The 24207-nt window shown below is 44.4% G+C and overlaps 1 protein-coding gene across 2 annotated transcripts in view; it reads left to right on the forward strand.

Moving 5' to 3' along the window:
• The first annotated feature begins 8714 nt into the window (after positions 1–8714).
• Positions 8715–24207, forward strand: part of THOC1 (THO complex subunit 1) — a 42105-nt gene continuing 26612 nt past the window's right edge. The window contains exons 1-9 of one of the 2 annotated variants that reach the window (XM_053243846.1): positions 8715–9051; positions 10259–10332; positions 10425–10485; positions 11163–11229; positions 17398–17516; positions 18259–18307; positions 19758–19853; positions 20772–20854; positions 23035–23108. In XM_053243846.1, the coding sequence (XP_053099821.1) occupies positions 8950–9051; positions 10259–10332; positions 10425–10485; positions 11163–11229; positions 17398–17516; positions 18259–18307; positions 19758–19853; positions 20772–20854; positions 23035–23108 (725 nt within the window). In that variant the 5' untranslated portion in view covers positions 8715–8949. The remainder of the gene's footprint in view (positions 9052–10258; positions 10333–10424; positions 10486–11162; positions 11230–17397; positions 17517–18258; positions 18308–19757; positions 19854–20771; positions 20855–23034; positions 23109–24207) is intronic. The other variant, XM_053243845.1, reaches the window with a different exon arrangement.

Consider the following 24207-nt stretch of genomic DNA (forward strand, 5'->3'; position numbering starts at 1 on the left):
TTTTCATGAAAGTTGGCTTAGTACATTTAATTTTGGAAGACTCCTTTAAATCCAAATGGAAATTGGCAATTACAGAAAAACTACTATCATACGGATTCTCTCATGATGATTTTATCAGATTAGGTTTCGATCAGGCCAGAAGAGAAATTGTGCAACGTATCCATGACGTGGAGTTGCAAATAGAACATGCAAAGTTACCGAGTAGCATTTACATAGGTAGTCAGTGTACCGAGCTCAAGTCTGCTACATATTTAAGTAGCATCTTAATTCTAAAATTTAGACGAGCTCTAACACTTGCCCGTGTAAATGCTCTCCCAACAGCTGTGCTCCATGGGAGATTCCAGGGTATACCATACGCATCAAGATTATGCCCTTGTGGATCTGGTAATGTTGAAACAACTGCTCATGTTTTACTGCATTGTGAATATTACAGAGACATAAGACGCCAACAAATTGCCCCACTTTTGATTAATTTTCCGGGTCGTGGAGAGGATTTTTATTTAAACTATTTGCTCACTAATCCTAATCCGGATATTATTCATATCGTGGCCAAATATTGTTATATAATATGCCAAATGCGTATAAATGTAGTCTGATTTTATATTATCATCTTATTATTATTATTATCATCATTATTTTAATATTGTTGTATTGCTGGTCTACGACCAAAATAAAGTTTTACTCTACTCTTACTCTACACTTGCATATGCACACGCACACTCGCACACTTGCATATGCGAGTGCTCATGTGCATATGTGAGTGCACACGCACATATGCAAGTGTGCATGTTCATCTGCATATGCGCGTGTGCATATGCACATGTGTGTCTGCATATTCAAGTGCACGTGTGTGTCTGCATATGCACATGTGCGTGTTCGGGAGCAAATGTGTCCATGTGCGCATGTGAATTATTGCATATCCACTTGTTAGTGTTCATATGCATTTGTTCTTGTGCTTCTGTGTGTGTATGTTTGCATATGCACATGCCCATGTGCATATTCATGTGTGTGCATGTATATTCGCATGTGCGCATGTTCATATGTGCGCATGTGTGCATGTGCATATGCGAGTGTGCTAATGCGTGTGCATATGTATGTAGATGCGCATCTGTGTGTGCATATGTACGTGTGCGTATGCGCATATGTGTATGCGTGTGCGCGTGTGCATATGCCCGTGCGCATGTGTATATTCGTGTATGCATCTATGCATGTGTATGTTCGCATGTGTATGTTCGCATGTGCACATATGCATATTCATGTGTGTGTGCGCGCATGGGCATGTGTGAGTGGATGAGTGCACGTGTGCATATGCATGTGTATATGTGTGCGTATGTGTGTGCATATGCTCTTGTGCATCTGCATATTAGCATGCGTGTGTGCTTCTGCATATGCACATGTGAGTGTACGTTGATGCATATGCTGGTGTGTGCGCATCCATATGCGCATATTCATTATTGCATATCCTTTTGTAAGTGTGCAAATGTGCATGTTCCTGTGTTTGTGCATTTGCGCATGTGCATATGTATGTATGAATATGTGCATGTGCTTGAGCACATGTATGTGTGTGTGTGCCCGTGTCTGCATATGCGTGTGTGTGCGCTTATGTATGAGTGTGTGTATTTGCACATGCGTGTGTGAGCATGTGCATAAGCATGTGTGTGTGATCACATAAGTACTTGTGGGTGTGCGTACATGAGCAAGAGCATGCGCATATGCACACAAATACACACATACGCACAGGCGCACATGCACATGCAGTTATGCACAGGCATATGCACACCCACACAGCCATATGCACACCCACATAGGCATATGCACACAAACATGCATATGCACACCCACACACGCATATGCAAAAGCGCACATGCGCATATGCACACATGGACATGCACACCGACAAAAGCATATGCAATAACGCACACACGCATATGCACATGTGCACACGTGCACATGCAAAAATGAACACACATATGCACACATGCACATGTGCATATATACATGCGCGCACGCTCACGCATATGCACACTTACACTCGCATATGCACACACACACTGGCATATGCACACGCACATGCACATACACACACACACATACGCCACCGCACATGCCGATATCAGTAATTGAGAGTGTGCTGACCTCTCAGCTCCAGGCAGGAAACTGATTATCTAGACCCATTTCAAAATAGTTTGCACATGCGCATGCACACACATATGCATGCATATGTACATGCACACACATACACTCACACGTGCATATGCACACACGTTCATAGGCACATGCATAAGCACACACGCATATTGACACGCACACGGGCATATGCACACACACAGGCGAATATGGACACATTTACACACAAACATGCACTGTCACGTGCATGCACACATATATACACTGGGCAACACATTTATACACATGCACTGTCACGGTCTGGCCAAATGCCAGGGAAGTTCACGGCTTGGCTGAACGCTGTCGAGTGAATGACGTACATTGTTTTTCAGCAAGGAGTAGACGGCTGGTGACAGGATTTATAGTGGAAGCCAACAGCTCCCAGCTGGCAATAATTCACGGCTTATCAGCCTTCAGCAAGAGGCGTTTGCTCCTTCTAATAGATTCTAATTGCGTCCTACGTCTTGTGAGCCTGCGCTGTTGTGGAGTCATTGGTGTTTCATTGCAAAGCTCATCTCCGGATTGGTCCCTCACGCTTTCTGCTGACTCAAGTTGCCGTGCCTGCTCTAAATCATCAGTTGGATCTACCACAGCCATTTCATGAACGCTGACAGCCATGCTCCGCCCCTCAGACCCTCCTGAATCGGCTGGAAAGCTGACAGCTTCCCCTTCTTCCTCGCTGTCAGAGATCGAGGGCGTGACATGCACAAGTGCACACGCACGCAAATGCACACATTTACACACATACGTGTATGTGCATGCACACATTTATACAGATGCATGCGCACCCACACATTTATATACGCGCACGCACATGCACACATTTACATACAAACACGCACATGCACAAATGTTCATATGCACATGCATATGCACACACGCATATTCACATGCACACGGGAATATGCACATGCGAATATGGACACATTTACACACAAACACGCACGTGCACACATTTATACACACATGCACACGTGCATGCACAAATATATACACCAGGGAACACATTTATACACAGCACAAGTGCACACGCACGCACATACACACATTTACACACACACGCACACATGCACGTGCACGCACACATGTACACAGATGCACGCACATGCACACATTCATACACAGGCGCACACGCACATGCACGCACACATTTGTACCCAAGCACAAACACACGCATATGCACACCTTTATACACATACACACACAAATGCACATGCAGGCACACATTCATACACATGCACAAATGCATGCGCATGCACACATTAATACACATGCGCATGGGCAAGGATGCCAGTCCAGAATGCACTCCTGGGCTGGGACCCAGCAAATCCCACTACACACACACCCCCGTCAGATTGTGCCCCCCTCAGGCGGCCTTTTCTGATGGGTCCTCATCTCTGTTCCACAAGGCTGTGTGTTTTCCCTGTCCCTGTCAGATTGCACCAACCGGGCAGTCTTTTCTGATGGGTTCACATTTCTGATGCACTAGGCTGTCAGTTTCCCCTGTCCCTGTCAGATTGCACCAACCAGGCGGACTTTTCTGATGGGTCCACATCTCTGATGCACTAGGCTGTCAGTTTTCCCTGTCCCTCTCCGATTGCACTACCTCCAACATATTTCGTGGACACAGGTTCAGATATTAGAGGTGCAGTTACCGGACAGTGCAAACTCATGATTAGCATTGAGGGGGTGCAGTGCCTTAAAAATAAGATTTGCAGGAATGGTATCAGTATCTCTAAACTTTCTATGTGCAGAATCATCCTGAGGGCTGAGCAGATTGAAGAAATGGTAAGGTGGCAAACCAGTTATTTGAGTCACAGTGTTCAGAAGGATGATCACAACTGCGGTCCCCTGCTTCTAAAGGTAAACTAAACATGGGAGGATAAATAGTATCCAGAGGACCCATCGTGAGTGTACAAGATGCTAACTTTTTCTATGTCTGAAATATTTGCTTAGTTTGCAGAATCTTCCCTGCAGAGTGAGGAAATATCATTTGTGCAAACCGGTGTGGACAGCATGGTGCAGTTCAGGAAGGAAATAGCAATGAAGTTACTTCAAGAATCAGGTAAAAAGCATTTTTGAAGGAACATGCTATGGTGAACATGCTACAAAGTGAACTACTGTTTGCAACCTTGGAAGTATATCTGAGTAAAATTGTTCACTGCTCACTGCTCCTGTTAACACAACTACTACTTCAACACTTCTCTTCAACCTGAGATCTGAAAGCAGACTGCACAGAAAAACAAATTATACATGAATAATAGAACCCACTGTTGCCAAAGGTCTCACAAGGACTTCGCAAAAGTTTTTCCACTGAGCCATTGCAAAAAAACCCAAACCCTCATACATATCCCAAGGAGGTTGCACACACTGGAGAAAGTACTGTGGTAGAGTTGGGACAGTAAGGTGGTAGTATGAGGATGAGGAGAACAGCTCCAACACCGGAGCTGTACGCTTGCCCCGTAGGCAGCAATCTTGACCAGGCAGGTGTGGGCAGTGTCACAACTATCCAAGCACAGGGCAGATCTATGTGCACTGGACCATGTCATTGTTGTTAATGGGAGCAATAATTGCACCAGAATTCCATAGACCATTTTTTCATGCAGATGATATGAGGAAATACTGCGTCATGTGTGGCCACAAAAGCAATGAGGATGGCTCAAAGAAGAGAAGCACCTTGGTAAGACCAATGAACAGCAGTGTTATCAGAGCTCCTGAATGTAAATGCTGGTTGGCAGGGGTTGTGTTATTGTCCTTGAAAACACAGGATACCAGCATTAGATATATTAACTGACTTTCCTCCCCAAGGCAATACAATTTTTGCTAGCATTTAATAAAGGTCACTAGTGAATATAGGAATGGGCAGCAATACATCACGGCCTCCAATCATGGCCTCCTATGGACTTTCTATTAAGTGCATAGAAAGAAGGACTTCATAATCCATTTTAAGACATTCAGGAGTGCAGGTCTGGCATGGTTTGGGACGATTATCTTGTGCAGACAATGTAGACTGTCCCACTATGAAAAATTCCTCTCCAAGCTTGTCACATCCGGATGTGAAGTCACATCTCGGATGTGACTTCATGAGTCACATCCGAGGACTGTATCCTGGAGGACTTATGCTTGCATGAGTGCAACAGATTAGAAGTGCTTGTAATCCTGTCCCCTCGCCTTCACACCTTCTTTGCTCCAAGCTCCAGCAATAACACACTCTACACAGAAAATATGAAACATTGAAGCATAGGTGCAGATAATACATATGCTATATCTTCTGTTTTGTAGCTGGAATGTCCATCGTGCAACCGCTACACACACAGTGGATGTGTGCCTGCAGGAGTGGCAGTCAATTTGAAAGATAAGAAGGCTGAGTGTGGAACATGCAGGTGACCCAGGTAATCTGCAAGCAGCTTCTGCACCGCTGATGCCTTGTTTCTGTGCTCTCCCTACTTAGTGCAATAGTAATGACAATCAAGAATAAAGAACTATGTGATTATTAAAAAACGTGTGTGTGCATGTAACAAATATCACTTGATTGCGTAGGCTGTATAACGGAAGAGTGGGACACAGGTGTAATTGTCCCTATGTATAAGAATGGTCAGCACTCCAATAAATCAGATTATCACCCAACAAGATTGTTGAGCATAATTAGCAAAGTGTATGCTAGGGCAGAGGAAGATAACATCCTTCGAGACTAACATGCCGGCCTTCGTGACTCAGCCTTCGCAGAACACAAAGGTAAGGAGTTCAAAATGATTAATTGGCTGTGGTAGTGAAATCAGACACCACTGTCAGGGAAAACTGCAAGGCCTTGTGCATCAGAGATGAGGACCCATCAGAAAAGGTCACCTGGGTGCCACAATCTGACAGAAATGGGGGGGCGGGTTGTGGGATTTGCTGGGTCCCAGCCCAGGAGTGCAATCTGGACTGGCATCTAGGACTGAAACTCAGGACCTGTGCGTGCAAACAGCAGTGACTCTGCTGCAACAGCACACAACAATAGCTCCTCACCTGCTCAGAAGGGGACATGACAAATGCAGTTAGCAAAGCTGCACAGGTGATTAGGCTTGTGCATGTTCCCTCAGCATGAAAGATTTTTTGCCCCTGTCCAGGTTAATAAACACCTGTACTGTAACCACACCTCTAATATCTGAACCTGTGTCCATGAAGTATGTTGGGGGTAGTGCAATCTGACAGGGACAGGGAAAAGTGACAGCTTTGTGCATCAGAAATGTGGACCCCATTAAAATGCCCACTGGGCATGCCCACTGGTGGCACAATCTGACAGGGACAGGGGTAGTGGGTCCAGCAGTGGAAGCATCGTCCCTGGAAACTGATTGGAGCCCGGTGGAGGACTGGAACTCAGGACAGCTTAATGCATCAGAGATGCGGACCCATCAGAAGAGCCCACCTGGTTGGTGCAATCTGACAGGGACAGGGAAAACTGACAGCCTTGTGCATCAGAGATGCAGACCCATCAGAAAAGCCTTCCCAGTTGGTGCCACCTGACAGGGACAGGGAAAACTGACAGCCTTGTGCATCAGAGATGCAGACCCATCAGAAAAGCCTTCCCAGTTGGTGCCACCTGACAGGGACAGGGAAAACTGACAGCCTAGTGCATCAGAAATGTGAACCCATCAGAAAAGCCTGCCCAGTTGGTGCAATTTGACAGGGAAAGGGAAAACCAACAGCCTAGTGTATCAGAGATGCAAACATGTCAGAAAAAACGGCCGGGTTGGTGCAATCTGAAAGGGACAGGGAAAACTGACAGCCTAGTGTATCAGAGATGTAGACCCATCAGAAAAGCCTGCCCGGTTGGGGCAATCTGACAGGGACAGGGAAAACTGACAGCCTTGTGCATCAGAGATCTGATCCCCTTTAAAAAGCGCGCCTGGGCGGTACTATCTGACAGGGACAGGGGTAGTGGGATCTGCTGGGTCCCAGCCCAGGAGTAGAAACATGGTCCCCGGAAACTGATTGGTGCCTAGTGGAGAACTGGAACTCAGGACAGCCCTGTGCATCTGAGATGAGGACCCCTTTTAAAAGCCCACCCAGGTGGTACAGGGAGAAGGATAGTGGTATCTACTGGGTCCCAGCCCAGGAGTGGAAGCATGGTCCCTGGAAACTGACTTGATCCCAGTGGAGGAATGGAACTCAGGACAGCCTACTGCATCAGAGATGCAGACGCATCAGAAGAGCCCGCCTGGTTGGTGCAATCTGACAGGGACAGGGAAAACTGACAGCCTAGTGCATCAGAGATGCAGACCCATCAGAAAAGCCTGCCTGCTTGAAATGTGTGGGGTAGGTGGAGGCACACATCTAATAGCTAAGCCTGTGTCCAAAAAATCTGTTGGGGGTAGTGCAATCTGTTGCAATCTGTGGTGTTGGTGGAATATGAGAGCATGCTGGATACTGACAGTCCTTCAGAAAAGAACAACCATCGGAGATGTAAAGGGACGAGAGGAGTGCAATCTGAGAGGGACAACGAAAACGGACAGCCTAGTGCATCAGAAATGTGAACCCATCAGAAAAGCCCACCTGGTTGGTGCAATCTGACAGGGACAGGGAAAACTGACAGCCTAGTGCATCAGTGATGCAGACCCATCAAAAAAGCCTGCCTGCTTGAAATGTGTGGGGTAGGTGGAGCCACACATCTAATAGCTAAGCCTGCGTCCAAAAAAATCTGTTGGGGGCAGAGCAATCTGTTGCAATCTGTGGGGTTTGTGGAACACAGACAGTCCTCCAGAAAATAGCACCCACTTGAGATGTAAAGGGACGGGGAGTGGGATACGCTGGTCTCAGCCTAGGAGTGGAAGCATGATCCCTGGAAACTGACTGGGACATTAGCAAAGCTGCACAATTGATTAACTTTGCCCATGTTCCTGAAGCACGAAACGTTCTCAGATAATGTCCAGATTACTATATGTTACCAGTGTTAATAACAAAACCTCCAATAGCTGAAAATGTGTCCAATAAGTTCTGCTTGGGACAAGTCTATTTACTAATGCTGATGTTAACTAATTGCAAGACTGTGGAGCACACAAGTCTCTTTTCTAGTTCTGAAGTTCTGAACAAGGGTAAGAGCTTCTGACAGGTTTCAGAGAGAATGAGCATTCTTGCCAGCACTCAAGATGTAAGCGTTTCTGTTAGTTTGACCTTCAGGGTAAGGGCACTGGCTTCAACTGGGAGACTGAGCATGCTCTCTTCTTGCCAGTTCTCCAGGAATTTCACAGAAATTCACATCTGTCCTTTGGATGCACTATTGGAGTAATTCTTTTTTAATGTTTCAGAATAATTTATTACAAAATTACACATACAACAACATCTGATGTTTTCTGCAGAACCTGGGTTTCCTTTCTTTGATATTTTAAGCAGGACTGAAAATCTGAGAGGGGTTTTGGGCAGAAAGTAAAATGGAGCTTCGTTTGGCCGTACTGAGCATGCTCGCATGCTTAAGAGCATGCGCAGATGCACCGGGCAGGGCTCATTGAGGGGCAGGGGGAAATACTGCTACACCGGCGGGAGGAGGGACAAAGGAGAGCTCAAGAGACCCACCCCATCCCCGCGACCCCGAGAGCTGGAGGGGAGACGCAGAGATCAGTCACATGCTCTAGTCCGCCTAAGCACTGCCCCACCCAACGAGAAAGTTCCGCCTCTTTCCCCACCCTCTCTCCTTCCCTTACTCAAGGTCTGGGTGAGACGCTTCAGGTGACGTCCAAATCCCTCTGCGAGAAAGAGAGAGGCGGTGCTCGAGCTCGTGTTGGCATCCTCCGAATGTTGTGAGGGATGGCGTCATCAGTTCGCGCCGCTGGTCGCTGGACGGGTCTATCAGGAGGGACCATGTCGCCGCCGCTCTTCAGCTTGCCTGAGGCACGGCTCCGTTTCACGGTGAGCGGGCAAGTGGGACAGAGTTATCCAGCGGCCGCTGCTGAATCTCGGCCTGGGCCCCTTTCTCTCCTCAGCTCGTGCTTCCCGAATAATGCCGCCTTTCATAGTTCGAAGGGCAGGCGAGCGCCGGGCGGGGGTAGAGAAACACGGCGGTGGGGAGTGTTTCTATTGCTCGGGGGCAGGGAACCTGTTGCTCAAGTGGCGGGGGCATTTGAGGTGGGCTGGTGATCAGACGCGCCTAGCTGTGGAGTGGAGCTTACCCGTTAGATGAGCCTTAGGATCGCTGTCTTTTCAACCATCGGAGAACATCCAGGAGTAGCAATAGGGGAATACCTTTCTTAGACCAACTATAAGAAGCGAGAAGCCAGTTCTAATGAATGAATTATGTATGAAAAATTTTAGCCGGGCACATTTCCCTATCTCTGGATAGCTGCTTGAAGGCCTTTAGCAAGGGAGAGGCCACCAGCCCTGATAACTGGTCTTATTGTCAAACTGATTTTACTATTAAGTTTCTCCTAACGTCATCATCATCACCATCATCATCATCATCATTATTATTATTATTATTATTATGAACATTTATATCCCGCTCTTCCTCCAAGGAGCCCAGAGCGGTGTACTACATACTTAAGTTTCTCTTTCACAACAACCCTGTGAAGTAGGTTAGGCTGAGAGAGAAGTGACTGGCCCAGAGTCACCCAGCTAGTCTCATGGCTGAATGGGGGTTTGAACTCGAGTCTCCCCGGTCCTAGTCCAGCACTCTAACCACTATACCACACTGGCTCCTAACATTCAACTGCAATCTGTCCTCCTGTGATTTGAGTCCTTTGTAGTCTTGTCTTCTGGAACAGCCGAGGAGTCTGCTCTATACGGAAAGTGCTGGGGAAGTCTACACTTCTCCAGCACTCCAGGCACACCTTTTAAGATGGCGCTGAGTCTTGACAGGGCTCTGTTTCTCTTAGTAGTTTTCTCTTTCTGGTAGTGGGGAAAGTGTAGTGCTCTCAGAGGTCAGGATAATGGGAAGTGGCTCTCGCACTGAAATCTAATTTTTCCCAGCTTGAAAAATAATTAAGATCAATGATACAGGCCTGCCCCCGGTCTCGGTTGGTTGGTTTGTTTTTTTTAAAGCCTCCCCTGACAGGTAAGTTATTTTCACTGTGTTGTGTTTAATTGTCTAGGGATAATTATATTTTTAATGTCTCTTCAGAGTTCTACTCGAGATGCTCTCAACAATAAAACCATCAAGCCTTTATTGAGTGCCTTCAGCCAAATACCTGGAAGGTAACACATTTCAGTTTGTGTATTGTGCATAATGTGTATTGATGTGAAAGGCTTTGGCAAAATAGGCCCTAAATCTTTTTTTCTATTCATAGTGAAAATGAAAAAAAGTTTACCCTGGATCAAGCTTTCAGAGTTGTCCTAGAAGAAGAAATTGTGAGTACTGCTAGTGGAAGATACTATATGCAGAATTAGTTATTAATTTCATTCTGAGCAAAAAATTGATATTACTGCTGATATACCAGGAAGTAGAAGTTAGTAAGTTCAGTCATCAGTACTCAGTTAAGTATTTCATTCATCAGTATTCATAAGTAAAGGGTGTCCTTCCCCTCCTCCCACTAAATCTATAACTTTTATTTTTACTATAAGTTTTAAATCTGCTCTAGCCTTATGCTAAATCATTGTACCAGGTTTATATTATGTTTCATAGCAATATGCTGGTGTTGTGTTTTTTATATTCCAAACAAAATATGGTGAAGCGGGTCTTAGGATTAGATTGCTGGTTATGAAATGGTGCAGTAAAACATAATAAATTGTGTGACTACAGTAGGAATGTGCAGGAATGGAACAGCGGTGCTTGTCAGCTTCTCTGGCTGACAGGGTGGTGTGGTTATGTGGGCCGTCATGGAGAGTGCCTGCACTTCTGAATTTGCAACTTCACTGGTATGTTTAATTATTAATTGAAAATACAGATTATGACTTTAATGTTTCTCAAGTCTAGTATTTCTATGAAAGTAATTTGCATTTTTACTGATCTACAACAGTCTAATCAAAATAGTTAAATGTTTCAGCTGTATACAGTAAATAATCTACCTTGTATTACACTTGTTTAGATAAACACATCTTCCTGTGAAAATGTCCTGGCTATTATTTCTCTTGCTATTAATGGAGTTACAGAAGGTAAGTGCAGGGCAGATTGTATTACTTTAAATATAGTTCATGTTACTCCTTTAATGTGTTAATCTCTGCTAACATATTTTGTAAATTTCCTAACTTGTGTCCATCAGGGTCCTACCCTGATGCCCCTCTCAATTCCAGGGAGGTGATTTGTTTTTATTGTTCTATGGCAGTTTAGTCTCCAGATTCTAGGAATTCATTCAGCTTTTACTTTCCCTTGCTGCCACCATATAAATTCTTGTTACCCTGCTCTCGGTACTCAGCACCTTTGGCTGCGTAGCCTCATGAGCACAGGATAGGCGTATATGTTCAGGATATAAAATGAAACAAAACTTCAGGTATAAAATGAAAAACAAGAATAAGTTTATTATTTACAGATTAGCAAAGCAGGGCACAAAGCAGCTGGATAAAAACTAACATATAGGGTGGTGAGATAACTGGGACAGAGGTAATTAAACTTGGGTTTGTAAACTTAGTGAATTCCTCTAGATCTTCTTGTCTGTTACTAGGAGCTGCCCAGAACACTCCTGGTTCTCCAGCCTTCACACATTCACCCTTCAAGTTCCACACAACCCCCCTGAACAATCTCCTGTTCAGAATACACACCCCAAACTCTCAACTCCCAGCTCAAAACACCTCCTACTCCCACGCAACTAAATCCAACTCCCTCTCTCCCCTCTCTGTCTCCACTGCCTTTCTTAAATCCCTCCCCCTCTGAACCTTCTGCGCCTGGTTACTAGGGTAACCCACACACACTCACGCACTCACTCACTAGCTCCTATAAACGTCTCATCAGTATCATACCTTATATACATACATACATATTTATATCAGCATCATAGTGATTAAGTGAATATATCTTAAATATATATTTTCTGCTTGTCTTACTGGGGGGAAAAAGGTTGTATGGTTTACATTATGTTAAAATATAAGACAAGCTTGGAATGTTTCCTAAGGTTTAACTGAAACTTTTACATAGTTAAGCTATTTTAGCTTCTAGATGTGGATGTTGATTTTTGTCTAGGGATTGTGTGAATCAATACTTGGATTTTTGTTTGCTTGCTTGTATTGTTACTAAAAACACTTTGCTGAAAAGAGAATATCCACACACCCCACTTGTGGAAAATAAATATTATCATAGTGTGTCACTATCCTAGGCCATTTTATAGGCTTACATCATTGTGCATTCCACATACAAAGCTTTCCTAGCACAATTGCTGGTCAGGTATCCTGTATTTACAATAGTCCCATGTGCTAGGGATGTGCATGAATCTGTTCAGAGGCCCTTTTATGGGCCTCTGAACAGGTTCGGACACCCCCTGCCTTCAAACGGGGCCTGCCTAGTTCCATGCACATCCTTACCATGTGCCTCCACTGCAAGTATGTTCTAATCTAATATGGGGTATAAGTCTGCACATTTACTGTATTTCCAGAAAAGGCAGTGACATCATAAAACTGTGTGTGCGCGCGCGTATGTGCGTACACGTGCACATTCTTTGTGACACAGACGTGATTTCAGGGTCCTACTGCGAAGGGGCGCCTTCATTGATTGTGGGGCAGCTAGTCTGGTGGTGGTGGGGAATGGAAGAAGTAACGATGGCAGATCAAAAGGCCGTTCCAGGGGAAGGGAAGTAAGAAATTTAACAGCTATCTTCCTCTCCGGCTGTTCTGCCAGCTCTTTGACCTCTGGGAGCATTGCCAACAATCCACATAGCTTCGCTTTGCTCCTTTGTAATGCTAGGTCGGTCCAGAATAAACCCATGAACTGGGTTCATCCAAGAACTCATCCATGACATGATTGTGGATGAAGGGGCCAACATGGTGTGCATTACGGAGACTTGGTTGGGGGAGGCTGGTGGGCCAGTCTGGTCCCAGCTTCTCCCTCCAGGGTATTCGGTAAATGAGCAGGTGAGGGGACATAGGCGGGGAGGTGGAATGGCTGTGGTCTATAACATGCCCCTCACCAAAGTCCCGGTTGGGATATCAGATCATATTGAATGTGTGTACTTAAATTTGGGGACCAGGGATAGATTGGGTCTTCTGTTGGTATACCGATCGCCCCACTGCCCAACAGAATCCCTTATTGAGGTCACGGACTTGGTTGTGGAACTTGCAGCGGAGTCTCCCAGACTTTTGGTGCTGGAGGACTTCAATGTTCACATTGGGACCAACTTGTCTGGGGCAGCTCAGGAGTTCATAGCAGCCATGACAACTATGGGCCTGTCCCAAGTGATCTCTGGACTGACGCATGTTGCAAGTCACACCCTTGATTTGGTCTTTTACTCTGATCAGGGTGGTGTTCCATGGGTGGGGACTCTTATGATTTCCTCATTGTCATGGACGGACCACCATCTGGTTAAGTTTAGGCTTACAACTGCTTCCCACCTCTGCAGGAGTGATGGACTATTAGAATGGTCCGCCCGAAAAAGTTATTGGATCCAATAGGATTCCAAAAAGCCTTGGAGGGATTTAGTGTTGGCTCTGCCGGTGATCCTGTTGATGCCCTGGTGGAGAACTGGAACAACAAGCTCACCAGGGCAGTAGACACGATTGCTCCTAAGCGTCCCCTCTGACCCGCTTTGAAATTGGCCCCTTGGTATACTGAAGATCTACGGGGGCAGAAGCGGCAAGGTAGGCAACTGGAGCGCAAGTGGAGAAAGACTCTACTCTAATCCAACAGATTGCAACATAGAGCACATTTAAAGATCTATGCTCAGGCAATATGTTCGGCAAAGAAGTGGTTCTTTTCTGCCCTAATTGCGTCTGCAAGCTCATGTCCAGCGGAGTTGTTCAGGGTTGTGAGGGGCCTAGTACGTGCCTCCACTTCCTTGAATCAGAATTTGGAGCCGTAAGTTACCCACTGTAATTTTTTTAAATGAGTTCTTTGCAGACAGAATATCTCTTATTTGGGCCGATGTAGATGGAGCCTCCACAATTATTGTGGTGTCTGAATTGGAGGTGTTCAGCAACTCCTCTTATATGGTTCATCTGGATCGGTTTCAGTTTGTGACTCCTGAGGATGTGGACAAAGTGCTTGGAGTGATGAGGCCTACCACTTGTTCTCTTGACCCTTGTCCAACATGGCCTGTTCTATCTAGCATAGAGGTTGTTGTAGGAGGCCTGGTAGAAATCATAAATGCTTCTCTGAGAGAGGCAGGATGCCTCCTTGTCTTAAGGAGGCAATTATTAGACGACTTCTAAAGAAGCCTGCATTAGATTCCCTTAGAGTTGAACAACTATAGGCCTGTCTCCAATCTCCCATGGCTGGGCAAGGTGACTGAGAGGGTGGTGACCTCTCGGTTCCGTATGGTCTTGGAGGAAACTGATTATCTAGAACCATTTCAAACTGACTTTTGGGCAGGCTGTGGGGAGAAAACTGCCTTGGTCAGCCTGATGGATGATCTCCAATTGGGAATTGACAGAGGAAGTGTGACTCTGTTGGTCCTTTTGGATCTCTCGGCGGCTTTTGATACTATCGACCATAGTATCCTTCTCGAATGTCTGAGAGAGTTGGGGGTGGGAGGCACTGTCTTACAGTGGTTCTGCTCCTACTTCTCGGACAGATTCCAGATGGTGTCGATTGGAGACTGTTTTTCTTCGAAATCTGAGCTTATGTGTGCCGTCCCTCAGGGCTCCATACTATCTCCAATGCTCTTTAACATCTACATGAAACCGCGGGGAAAGATCATCAGGGGATTTGTTGCGGAATGTTATCAGTATGCTGATGACACCCAGATCTACTTCACCATGTCGTCATCATCAGGAGATGGCATAACCTCCCTAAATCCCCTGCTAATTTGGCAAAGGGGTACCTTTTTAACGTGGTGATTCTCTTTATTTAGCAAGGGGAGAGTAACTGGCCCTATCCACCCCTAGCACAGTACCTCCAGTGACTGTTGCTGCTGTCTATCTTGTGTTTCTTTTTAGATTGTGAGCCCTTTGGGGACAGGGATCCATCTTAACTTACCTTATTATCTATTATTTCTCTGTGTAAACCGTCCGGAGCCATTTTTGGAAGGGATAGAAATTGAATGAATGCCTGAATGCCTGGAAGCAGTAATGGGCTGAATGAGGGAGAATAAACTGAGACCGAATCCAGATAAGACGCATGTAGTTATTGTGCAGGGTCAGAACTCTAGAGGCGATTTTAATCTGCCTGTTCTAGATGGGGTCACACTTCCCCAAAAGGAACAAGTATGCAGTCTAGAAGTGCTTCTGGATCCACACCTCTCCCTGGTATCCCAGGTTGAGGCGGTGGCCAGAAGGGCTTTCTATCAGCTTCAGCTGATATGCCAGCTGCGTTCGTTTCTTGAGATGAACGGCCTTAAAACAGTGGTACATATGCTGGTAACCTCCAGACTTGACTTCTGCAATGTGCTCTATGTGGGGCTGCCTTTGTATGTATTCCGGAAACTCCAGTTGGTACAGAATGCAGCAGCCAGGTTGGTCTCTGGGTCATCTCAGAGAGACCATGTTACTCCTTTGTTGATAGAACTACACTGGCTGCCAATAGGTTTCTGGGCAAAATACAAAGTGCTGGTTATAACCTATAAAGCCCTAAATGGCCTAGGCCCTGGGTATTTAAGAGAATGTGTTCTTCATTATGAGCTCCACTACCCATTGAGGTCATCTGGAGAGGTCCGTCTCTAGTTGCCGCCAGCTCAGCTGGTGGCCACACAGGGACGGGCCTTCTCGGTTGCTGCCCCGAGACCGTGGAATGCACTCCCTAATGAAATATGATCCTCCCCATCTCTGACAATTTTTAAAAAGCACTTGAAAACCCACCTCTTCACCCAAGTTTTTCAGCTTTTCAAATTTTTAAGTTTTAATTTGTTTTTGATATTTAGATTGCTTAAATTGTTTTAAGATTTTTGTGTATGTTTTATGTTATAGTTAACCAACCAGAGACGAAAGTTTGGGGCGATGTACACATTTGACAAATAAATAGGCCATTTTGAGTGTTTGGAGATCAAAACAAAACACGCTTTAAACAAAGGGCCTGTTTCAGGCTTGGAACAAAATACTCCCATTTCGATTCGAAATGTTTTGACATTTTGAGCACCATCTTGCAGGCCTGTTTTCCCCTTGCTGATTGGTTTTCCGGCACTGGCTTCAGATTGGCTTGCAAACTACTTACTTGATGTTATCATACAAATCAAGTATTGTCATGGGCAACAGTGCCTGCAGTGGTTGGGTGATGGGGGAGGGAGGGAGGAGGGAACTTCAAAATGTATTCAAAGGTACTGGGAGGCAGAGAGAGCCCTTATAGTGTGCTTCTTTTGAAGAGGATACATCAGATGAGGAGGAAGGAAGGTTTTATTTTGTGGTTCTTGGCACCAAGGATAATATGCTGTGCTATTGCTGCTATAACTATCTGGTTTTGCTGGATGTCAGATTGATAAAGGCAGAACTTGGGTGCCTGTCTTCCTTGAGTTGTGGTTTGTTTTGTTTGTGAGATACTGTTGTGGTGAGAGATAGACAGTGACAGCTGTATGTATGTGTAATATTTCTTGGTGATTGCTGTGATGAGCTCCATGTCTGAACTTGAGACTAACATGCTGGTTATAACTTATAAAGCCCTAAACGGTTTAGGCCCTAAGTATTTAAGAGAACATCATCTTCATTATGAGCCCCACTGCCCATTGAGGTCATCTGGAGAGGTCTGACTCCAGTTGCCACCAGCTGCCATTTAGCTGGACTTTAGGCTCACTTCTTCTAAGTGTAGCAGCCTGAATTGTAATGAACACTTGCTTCCCTTTCAATACCATATCTTTGGTGAGCTCATAGTGGCTGTATCGGTGGTAATTTTAGCATGTCAGGAAATGAACTGCTGTAGTGGTAGAATACTTAAAATGGGACCTCTCTTCATAACATATAGAATGATAGAATACTTAAAATGGGACCTCTTTTCATAACATTTCAAAAATCTAAATTAAGGTGCAGTCCTAGGCACATTGCCAGTAGTTGTCTGTCGACTTGGCACACCCAGTAGTTTCAACAGTGAGTTGTGGCTTACCTGCAGGCACACTGAAAAACTAAACTAGATTAAAAATAAAAAAATGCTGTTCCTACTAGATGAATGGAAATATAATTCCTTTTATTGTTAACCTCTTGAGATTATCTGTCTATCTAATATTGCCTCCAATATAAAACGTTTTCTGTCTTATGAAGGTATCTGTACTGCATCAACCCCTTTTGTACTCCTGGGAGATGTTTTGGATTGCCTTCCTTTGGATCAGTGTGACAGAATTTTCACCTTTGTGGAAAAAAATGTTACCACGTGGAAATCGGTAAGTATTATTGTTTCAAGTGTTTAGTATGGTGGGAGATTTTTGGATATATAAACTGCTTAGTGAAGAAGAATCAATGCCTTTAAAGAAAATTTATGTGCTGTTACAAAATCATTTAACTAGCAGAAATTGGGCTGTTCTGGTAGGCAACATGTGCCATTCTACCTTCATTGTGTTTGCGTCTGGTGTTCAACCTTTGAGGTGCAATGGCATTTCGGTGCTGGTGAGCAACAGCTTTGGGTTATAATACTGTATCTTTTAAAGTGCTCTCTGTTGATACTTGTCCTGTCGAGATAATGTGAGGGAAACGGAATCAAATGTCATTAGGATACTTTTAAAAAAAGTCTTCCTTGTGCTGACTTAGTAAAATGGGCTTTTCATTGGACCTCTGATTGATCTAGATGAAAACTCTGGACCAGTGATGCAAACAGGTCTACAAAATTAAGTTGCTAGCTTAATTTTTAAAAATTCTACCTTGCCCCACAATGCATGCTTTATGTTAGCCATTTCTGGGATGGCATGTAAGACAAACAAGAAAAGCTCCAACTCTTCCATATGATAAAAACTCCAGCCTAATCACCTGGGTGAGTGGCTTTTTACAAGCCTGCTCTGAATATAAAGTCTCAGTTAACAGATAACAATTCACTTCATCAATGCTCTGATTTATTCTGGTATTAGCATAACTAGCAGAATTCTGAATGTTAACTGGTTATTCTCTTGTGAACAATATTTTATTTTTCAGAATACATTTTACTCGGCAGGTAAAAATTATTTGCTGAGAATGTGCAATGGTGAGTAACCTTTTGTTTTTCAAAGAGATTACCCAGTTCCCAGTGCTGTTCAAAACTTGACTTCACTAAAATGATATTTAAACAAGTTATCGTAATTTGATATAAATAAAGGTTATTTCATTTGAGCCTTGTGTGCCAGAATCTGATTCTGACACACAAATGTATCCCCTCTTGCTGGGTGCAACACGGAAGCAAGTGTGGCTCGTTCCACACAGTTCTTACCTTTTCTGGCACAGAGGGAGAGTTTTTTACTGGGACAGGAGGCCACAAGGATGCTGAGAAGATGTAAAGGGGACATCTGGGACATGCAGTTCCTCCCAGCACTTTCCCCTTGAGGAAAGCGCTGGGAGAAACGACACTTCCCCGATGTCCCTGTGTGCTTTGGTGTCCCCATTTGTCTCTAGTTCTATTGGAAAGCTCCCCTGACATTGGAAATGACAAGTATTGTGCAGAGCTGGCCACATCAGGAGTGTCTGCTGATGCCTGCATAACACTGAGGGGTAGTACTTTTTTAAAAATCTTCTTTCCAGTAGGCTTATGAGATCACGCAGCATTCTGTGTCCGTGTCCCCTCCATTGACTTCAGTTCAGGCAGTTCCTGAACCAATATGAACCAAATCGGGTACAGTTGTAGGGACACCTCAATGGTGTAGTTTGTGATGATGTCATCCACCCTAATTCAAGATGGTGTGGCCTAACTTGTGAACTGCCTAACTGATTTGAACCAAATTTGCTACAGCTGTAGGGGCACATGGGGAAACTAAAATGCCATCGTTTGTGATGATGTCATCTACCCCTATCCAAGATGGCAGACACATAAATGTTTGAGGCACAAGTGGACTAACTTATGGACTGTCTAATCGATTTGGGCCAAATTAGGTACAGTTGTAGTGAGTGACACGCAGAGACACTTCAGTGGTGTAGTTTGTAATAATGCAGTCCACCCTGATCCCACACAGTGGAAGCGTGAACACTTGAGGTGCAAGAGATCTAACTTGGGGACCTTGGTTTGAACCAAACTTATTCCAGTTATAGAGATAGTGAAAGGAAAGTAGGCAGATTAGTTGTTTTGATTGGAATCAGATTCCAATGCACAGCCCTAGTAATATGTAGCACTTGTAGCTAGACATGAGTTACAGTTTGATTTGAACAGAAATCTTGTGTATTATGTGTCTCTGGAGGGAATATATTTATGAATTATGTTTGAAGTTCATAGCATAAGGATATTTACTCAGAAATAAGTCCCTATAAGTTTAGTGGGGCTTATTCTCTGAGTTTGTTTGCAGCGCTAAGGTCAAAAAGTTGAACAGCAGTATGGGATTTGAAGGAGAAGTCAGTGTGTGTGGTGATAGAAACCTCTTTAAAAAAATTGTTAATACAATCTGTTCACAAGAAACTTTTAATAATGCTGGAATATGAGGTAATGTTTCCCTTTTATATCTGTTATTTAGACCTTTTAAGAAGATTATCCAAATCACAAAATACAGTATTCTGTGGAAGAATTCAGCTATTCCTGGCTAGATTATTCCCCCTTTCAGAAAAGTCAGGTGAGATTTGTTACATAATGGCATAAACAATGGACAAATTGAAGTAGTCTATCAAATATATGTTAAACACAGTTCTATTCAAGCTTTATACAACTTCAATAACTATTCTGGATTTGTCACTTGCCCTATCCAAGCAGCTTTATGCAGATATTAGACCAGGCCTGCACAACATAAGGCCTGGCGTGTGGAACTGGCCCGCTGGGACTTTTTTGTTGACCCACAGGAAGTAAACTGTGTTCTCTCTAATTTATTTCATCTGTGTGCAGAATGAGTTTTGTTCTGGGCTTCAAGGCAGTGTGTGTACATGTGCATGCATTCAGAGTTGGACCATCAGAACCTGAGTGGGATCTAAAATTAACTGGGCGGACATCAAAAAAACTTGTGAGCATGCACACACCTTAGAGGGAACACTGGAAGCAAAGTCCTGCAGCAACAGCAGGAGCCATGAAGAGCTCTTGGCCTGTCCAATGACAAGTAGCAGCAGCTCAATGCACTTGTCCACTTAAGACCAGATGTTCCTCACCTACCTGGCTAGTCCTGCCCTTGGGCCAGAGCCTACTAACACCATCTCTCTTTTCTCCCACCTTTCCCTGACTCGAACCATCTGCCTCCTCACTTCCATTATTTTTAAAAATAATTAATTTTTAGTGTAAAAATGTGCCGGAAAATGACCTCCACCCCTGCATGCCAAAGTCATGGTTGGTGCCAGCCCACAAGGACACTTGAGTTGTGCACTTCCGTATTAGATTGTTTGCTGTCTCATTTCATTGTAATTAAACTTCAGCGTAATTTTTTTCTAAATTGTTGTCGGCAGGAGAGTGGGGAATTGGCCATATATTAGTTGCAAATGTTGTCTTATGTTATACATGAAGTATTTCTTCTGATAAGTCCTTTGCATCTTTTTTTCTCTCCTTATAGGACTAAACTTGCAAAGTCAATTTAATCTGGAAAATATCACTGTGTTTAATACCAATGAGCAAGAAAGCACTCTAGGACAAAAGGTTATCTCCCTTTTACTCTTAATGTGTTTCTCTGTATATGAAATGTGGACAAACCTAGATCAATTTCTAGGCTTCCAGGCCTGGTTTTGGCATGGAATCTGTCTTGATTTGACCAGATTGATGATTGTGTTGGGAGAAAGATGGGGGAGCACTAATTCTTCTGGACCTCTCAGTGGCCTTCAATACCATTGACCGTGATATCTGGAAAGGCTGTCTGGGTTGAGGACTGAGAACAGTATGTTTCAGTGGTTCCTGTCTTAACCGGAGAGCTCATTTCACAAATTGGCCATGGGGGCTTACTGTTCAGGCCCATGGTATTTATGCTGTGGTGTCCTTGTTCTTTAACATCTACATGAAACTGCTGAGTTGAAGTCCTTTGAGGATCTAGAGTGAGGTATCATCAGTATACTCTATTTCTTATCTGATTCAAGTGAGGTGATAGAAGTGCTAATTTGGTATCTGGACTCAGTAATGGATTGGAGGAGGGCTAACAAACTGATGATCAATCCTGGCAAGGTAGAGATACTGTTGATGGGCAGTTCATCTGCTCTAGTATTCAACCTATTCTTGATGGTGGTGTGCTCCCTCACTATAATGGATTGAGGTGCTCACAGATCCAGTGCTATCACTGGAAGACCACATGGTATCCATGGTACCCAGCAGCTTTCACCACTTGAGGCTGTGTACCAGCTGTGGCCTCTTGGTACAGCCTGGCTATGGTTATTCATGCTCTGGTAACTTCAGATCAGACCAGGCCTGCTCAGCTTAGGCCCCTCAGCTGTTTTTGGACTACAGCTCTCATAATCCCCAGCCACAGTGGCCAATAGCCAGGGATTATGAGACTTGTAGGCCAACATTTACAGGAGGGCTGAAGTTGAGCAGCCCTGGATTAGATTGTTGTAATGCAGTGTACCAGGGACTTACCTTCTGAATAACAGCCTGTTGTCTTGCAGCCATATAACTCAAAGCTAGACTGTTTAGAAACTGCAGTTAATTCAAAACACAACTGCTAGGCCATTAACTGAGACTAGCCATTGAGAACATACCTTGCAGTAATGAAATGGTTGCACTGACTCTGTTTCCAAGCACAGCTTGAAGAGCTGGTGCTTTTAAAAGTCCTATATCCCCTTTTAAAAGGACCTTGGTACCTGAAGGAGGGTCTGCTCCTGCATCAGCCTCAGGTCTTTCAAGGCTCTCCCACCCTATGAGGTGAGCGAAGTGTGGTGTCTTGGGAAAGGACCTCTTCAACTTTGATTTTGGAATGCTCCAGTGCCTGGTGAAGACCCTTTTTGTTTTCCCAGGTGTTTTAAACCACAGATGAGTTTAAGTGCTGGAATTCTTCCCTGCTGTGTTCTTAATCTGTTTTTGTTGTATTGAGATGTTGTTTTTATTATGTTAATTGTGTTGGCTTCCCTGGAAACATTTATATTAAAGTATAGGATACAAATTAATGAAATAGAAATTGGGACACAAAAGCACACTGTCTCTCCCATGTAATGAATAAAGATGGCTGTAACATTCCCAAAAGTAGGAAAGGGGGAAAGCTATAGCTCTTGAACCGCTCTCTAAATTAGGGCTGCTCAGCTTTGGCCCTCCTACAGATGTTGGCCTACAACTTCCATAATCCCTGGCTTTTGGCCACTGTGGCTGGGGATTATGGGAGCTGCCATCCAAAAACAGCTGGGGGAGCCTAAGTTGAGCAGGCCTGCAATGAAACGCGTTTCACCTGTTTCAGTGCTGTCTTTAATGTTTTTCTAAACAGTGGCTATAAAGAGAGGAAAGATGCAAGTTAGAGGAAATTGACAACTTTTACTTGAGCTCTTTGTTTGCTTCACTGATTATTAAAGTATTTGTTACAATTGGAATTTTAAGTAATGTTAAATATATGCAATCTGTATCTTCTAGTCCTGTCACTGAAACAGCTTTGGGTGTTTTGTTTTGACTTCAATCCAGGACTGCTCAACTTCGGCCCTCCTGCAGATGTTGGCCTACGACTCCCATAATCCTGCCTATTGACCATTGTGACTGGGGATTATGGGAGCTGTAGTCCAAAAACTGCTGGAGGGCCAAAGTTGAACAACCCTGGTGTAGGCAGTTTCAAGTTCACGCACACGCATGCACATATTTTTCACTTGATAAATTGATATACATGAAATCTAAATCCACTCCTTTTACTTCAGCATGTAGAGGAGAGAGAAGAAGGGATGGAAGTAGAAGAAGGTGAAATGGGAGATGACGAGGCTCCTACCAGCTGGTAAATTTAGACAAATTTAAGTCTTCAGTTTGTTCTAACCGAAGCACTTGGAGGGAATACCATAGGATATAACATAGCCTTGTTGTCCCTCATCCCACCAGTATCCCAGTCCAGCCTTCCTCTTGCTACATCTACTGGCAGAGTGAAATAGAAGAAGGCTAGATGGAAGGTGTACACAGTCCATTTCCCCCCCGTAATAGTTTGGCACTGTTCCTGCACGTGTGTATGTGCAATGAGGGGAGGTGGGGAAGCTAGAACTGTTGTGCCCTAGCTGTGTCTATGTAGACTGCATTGAGCCCTATAATTATTGAGAGCCAGTATTGTATAACATTCTATAGGCTTGAACAGCTGACCCTGAGAAACAGAGATGTACAAGAATTGATTCAGCGCAGCCCACTGAATCATTTCGGCAGGTCCTTACCTGCTCCTCTGCAGGTGGCACTGCTCTACTCAGAAGTCTGTGCATGCAGCTGCAGGGCTTCACTTAGCAGCCTGCATGCATGTGTGGTGGCCATGTGCATCCTGCTGTCATGTGCAGGCTGCTGGGTGAAGTCCTGCGGCTGTGTGTGGACTTCTGAGCTGAGTGGCACCCCTCCTGGGAAAATGGTAGGGCAGCAGAGGAGCAGGCAAGGACCTGCTTTACTCAGGCATAAAGGTACTGTTGCCCACCCTTCTAAAACATTTGTGCACATCCCTACTGAGGAAACCTGGCTTTAGTGCCGCTCCCACCTCCCCTGGCTGTGACCTTTTGGCAATCTCTCTGAGTCAGCCTCTAACTCACAATATTGTTGTGAGGATAAAAGGAGAGGGGAATAACCATGGATACTTCTGAGTCCCTGGGAAGAAAGGCAGGAATAATGTAGTAAAATTATAACAGGCTTTCCTGCTGTTCTTGCATTGCTTTTATATCTCCCTTTAATCACATCATAATTGGTCATCTAGAACTGGTTGTGGAAAACAATTTCACAACTTGGAAATAGTTGCTGCAGGGGTTAAAATCTTTCTACGAAAGCAAAAATAAATGCTAAGAATAGAAGCCTTTGGTTGTCCTGAAAGTTGAGAATCATGGACTTCTAAAAAGTGATAATTACAATATTTT

Source organism: Hemicordylus capensis, chromosome 4 (genome assembly GCF_027244095.1).
Source record: "Hemicordylus capensis ecotype Gifberg chromosome 4, rHemCap1.1.pri, whole genome shotgun sequence".
NCBI lineage: Eukaryota > Metazoa > Chordata > Lepidosauria > Squamata > Cordylidae > Hemicordylus > Hemicordylus capensis.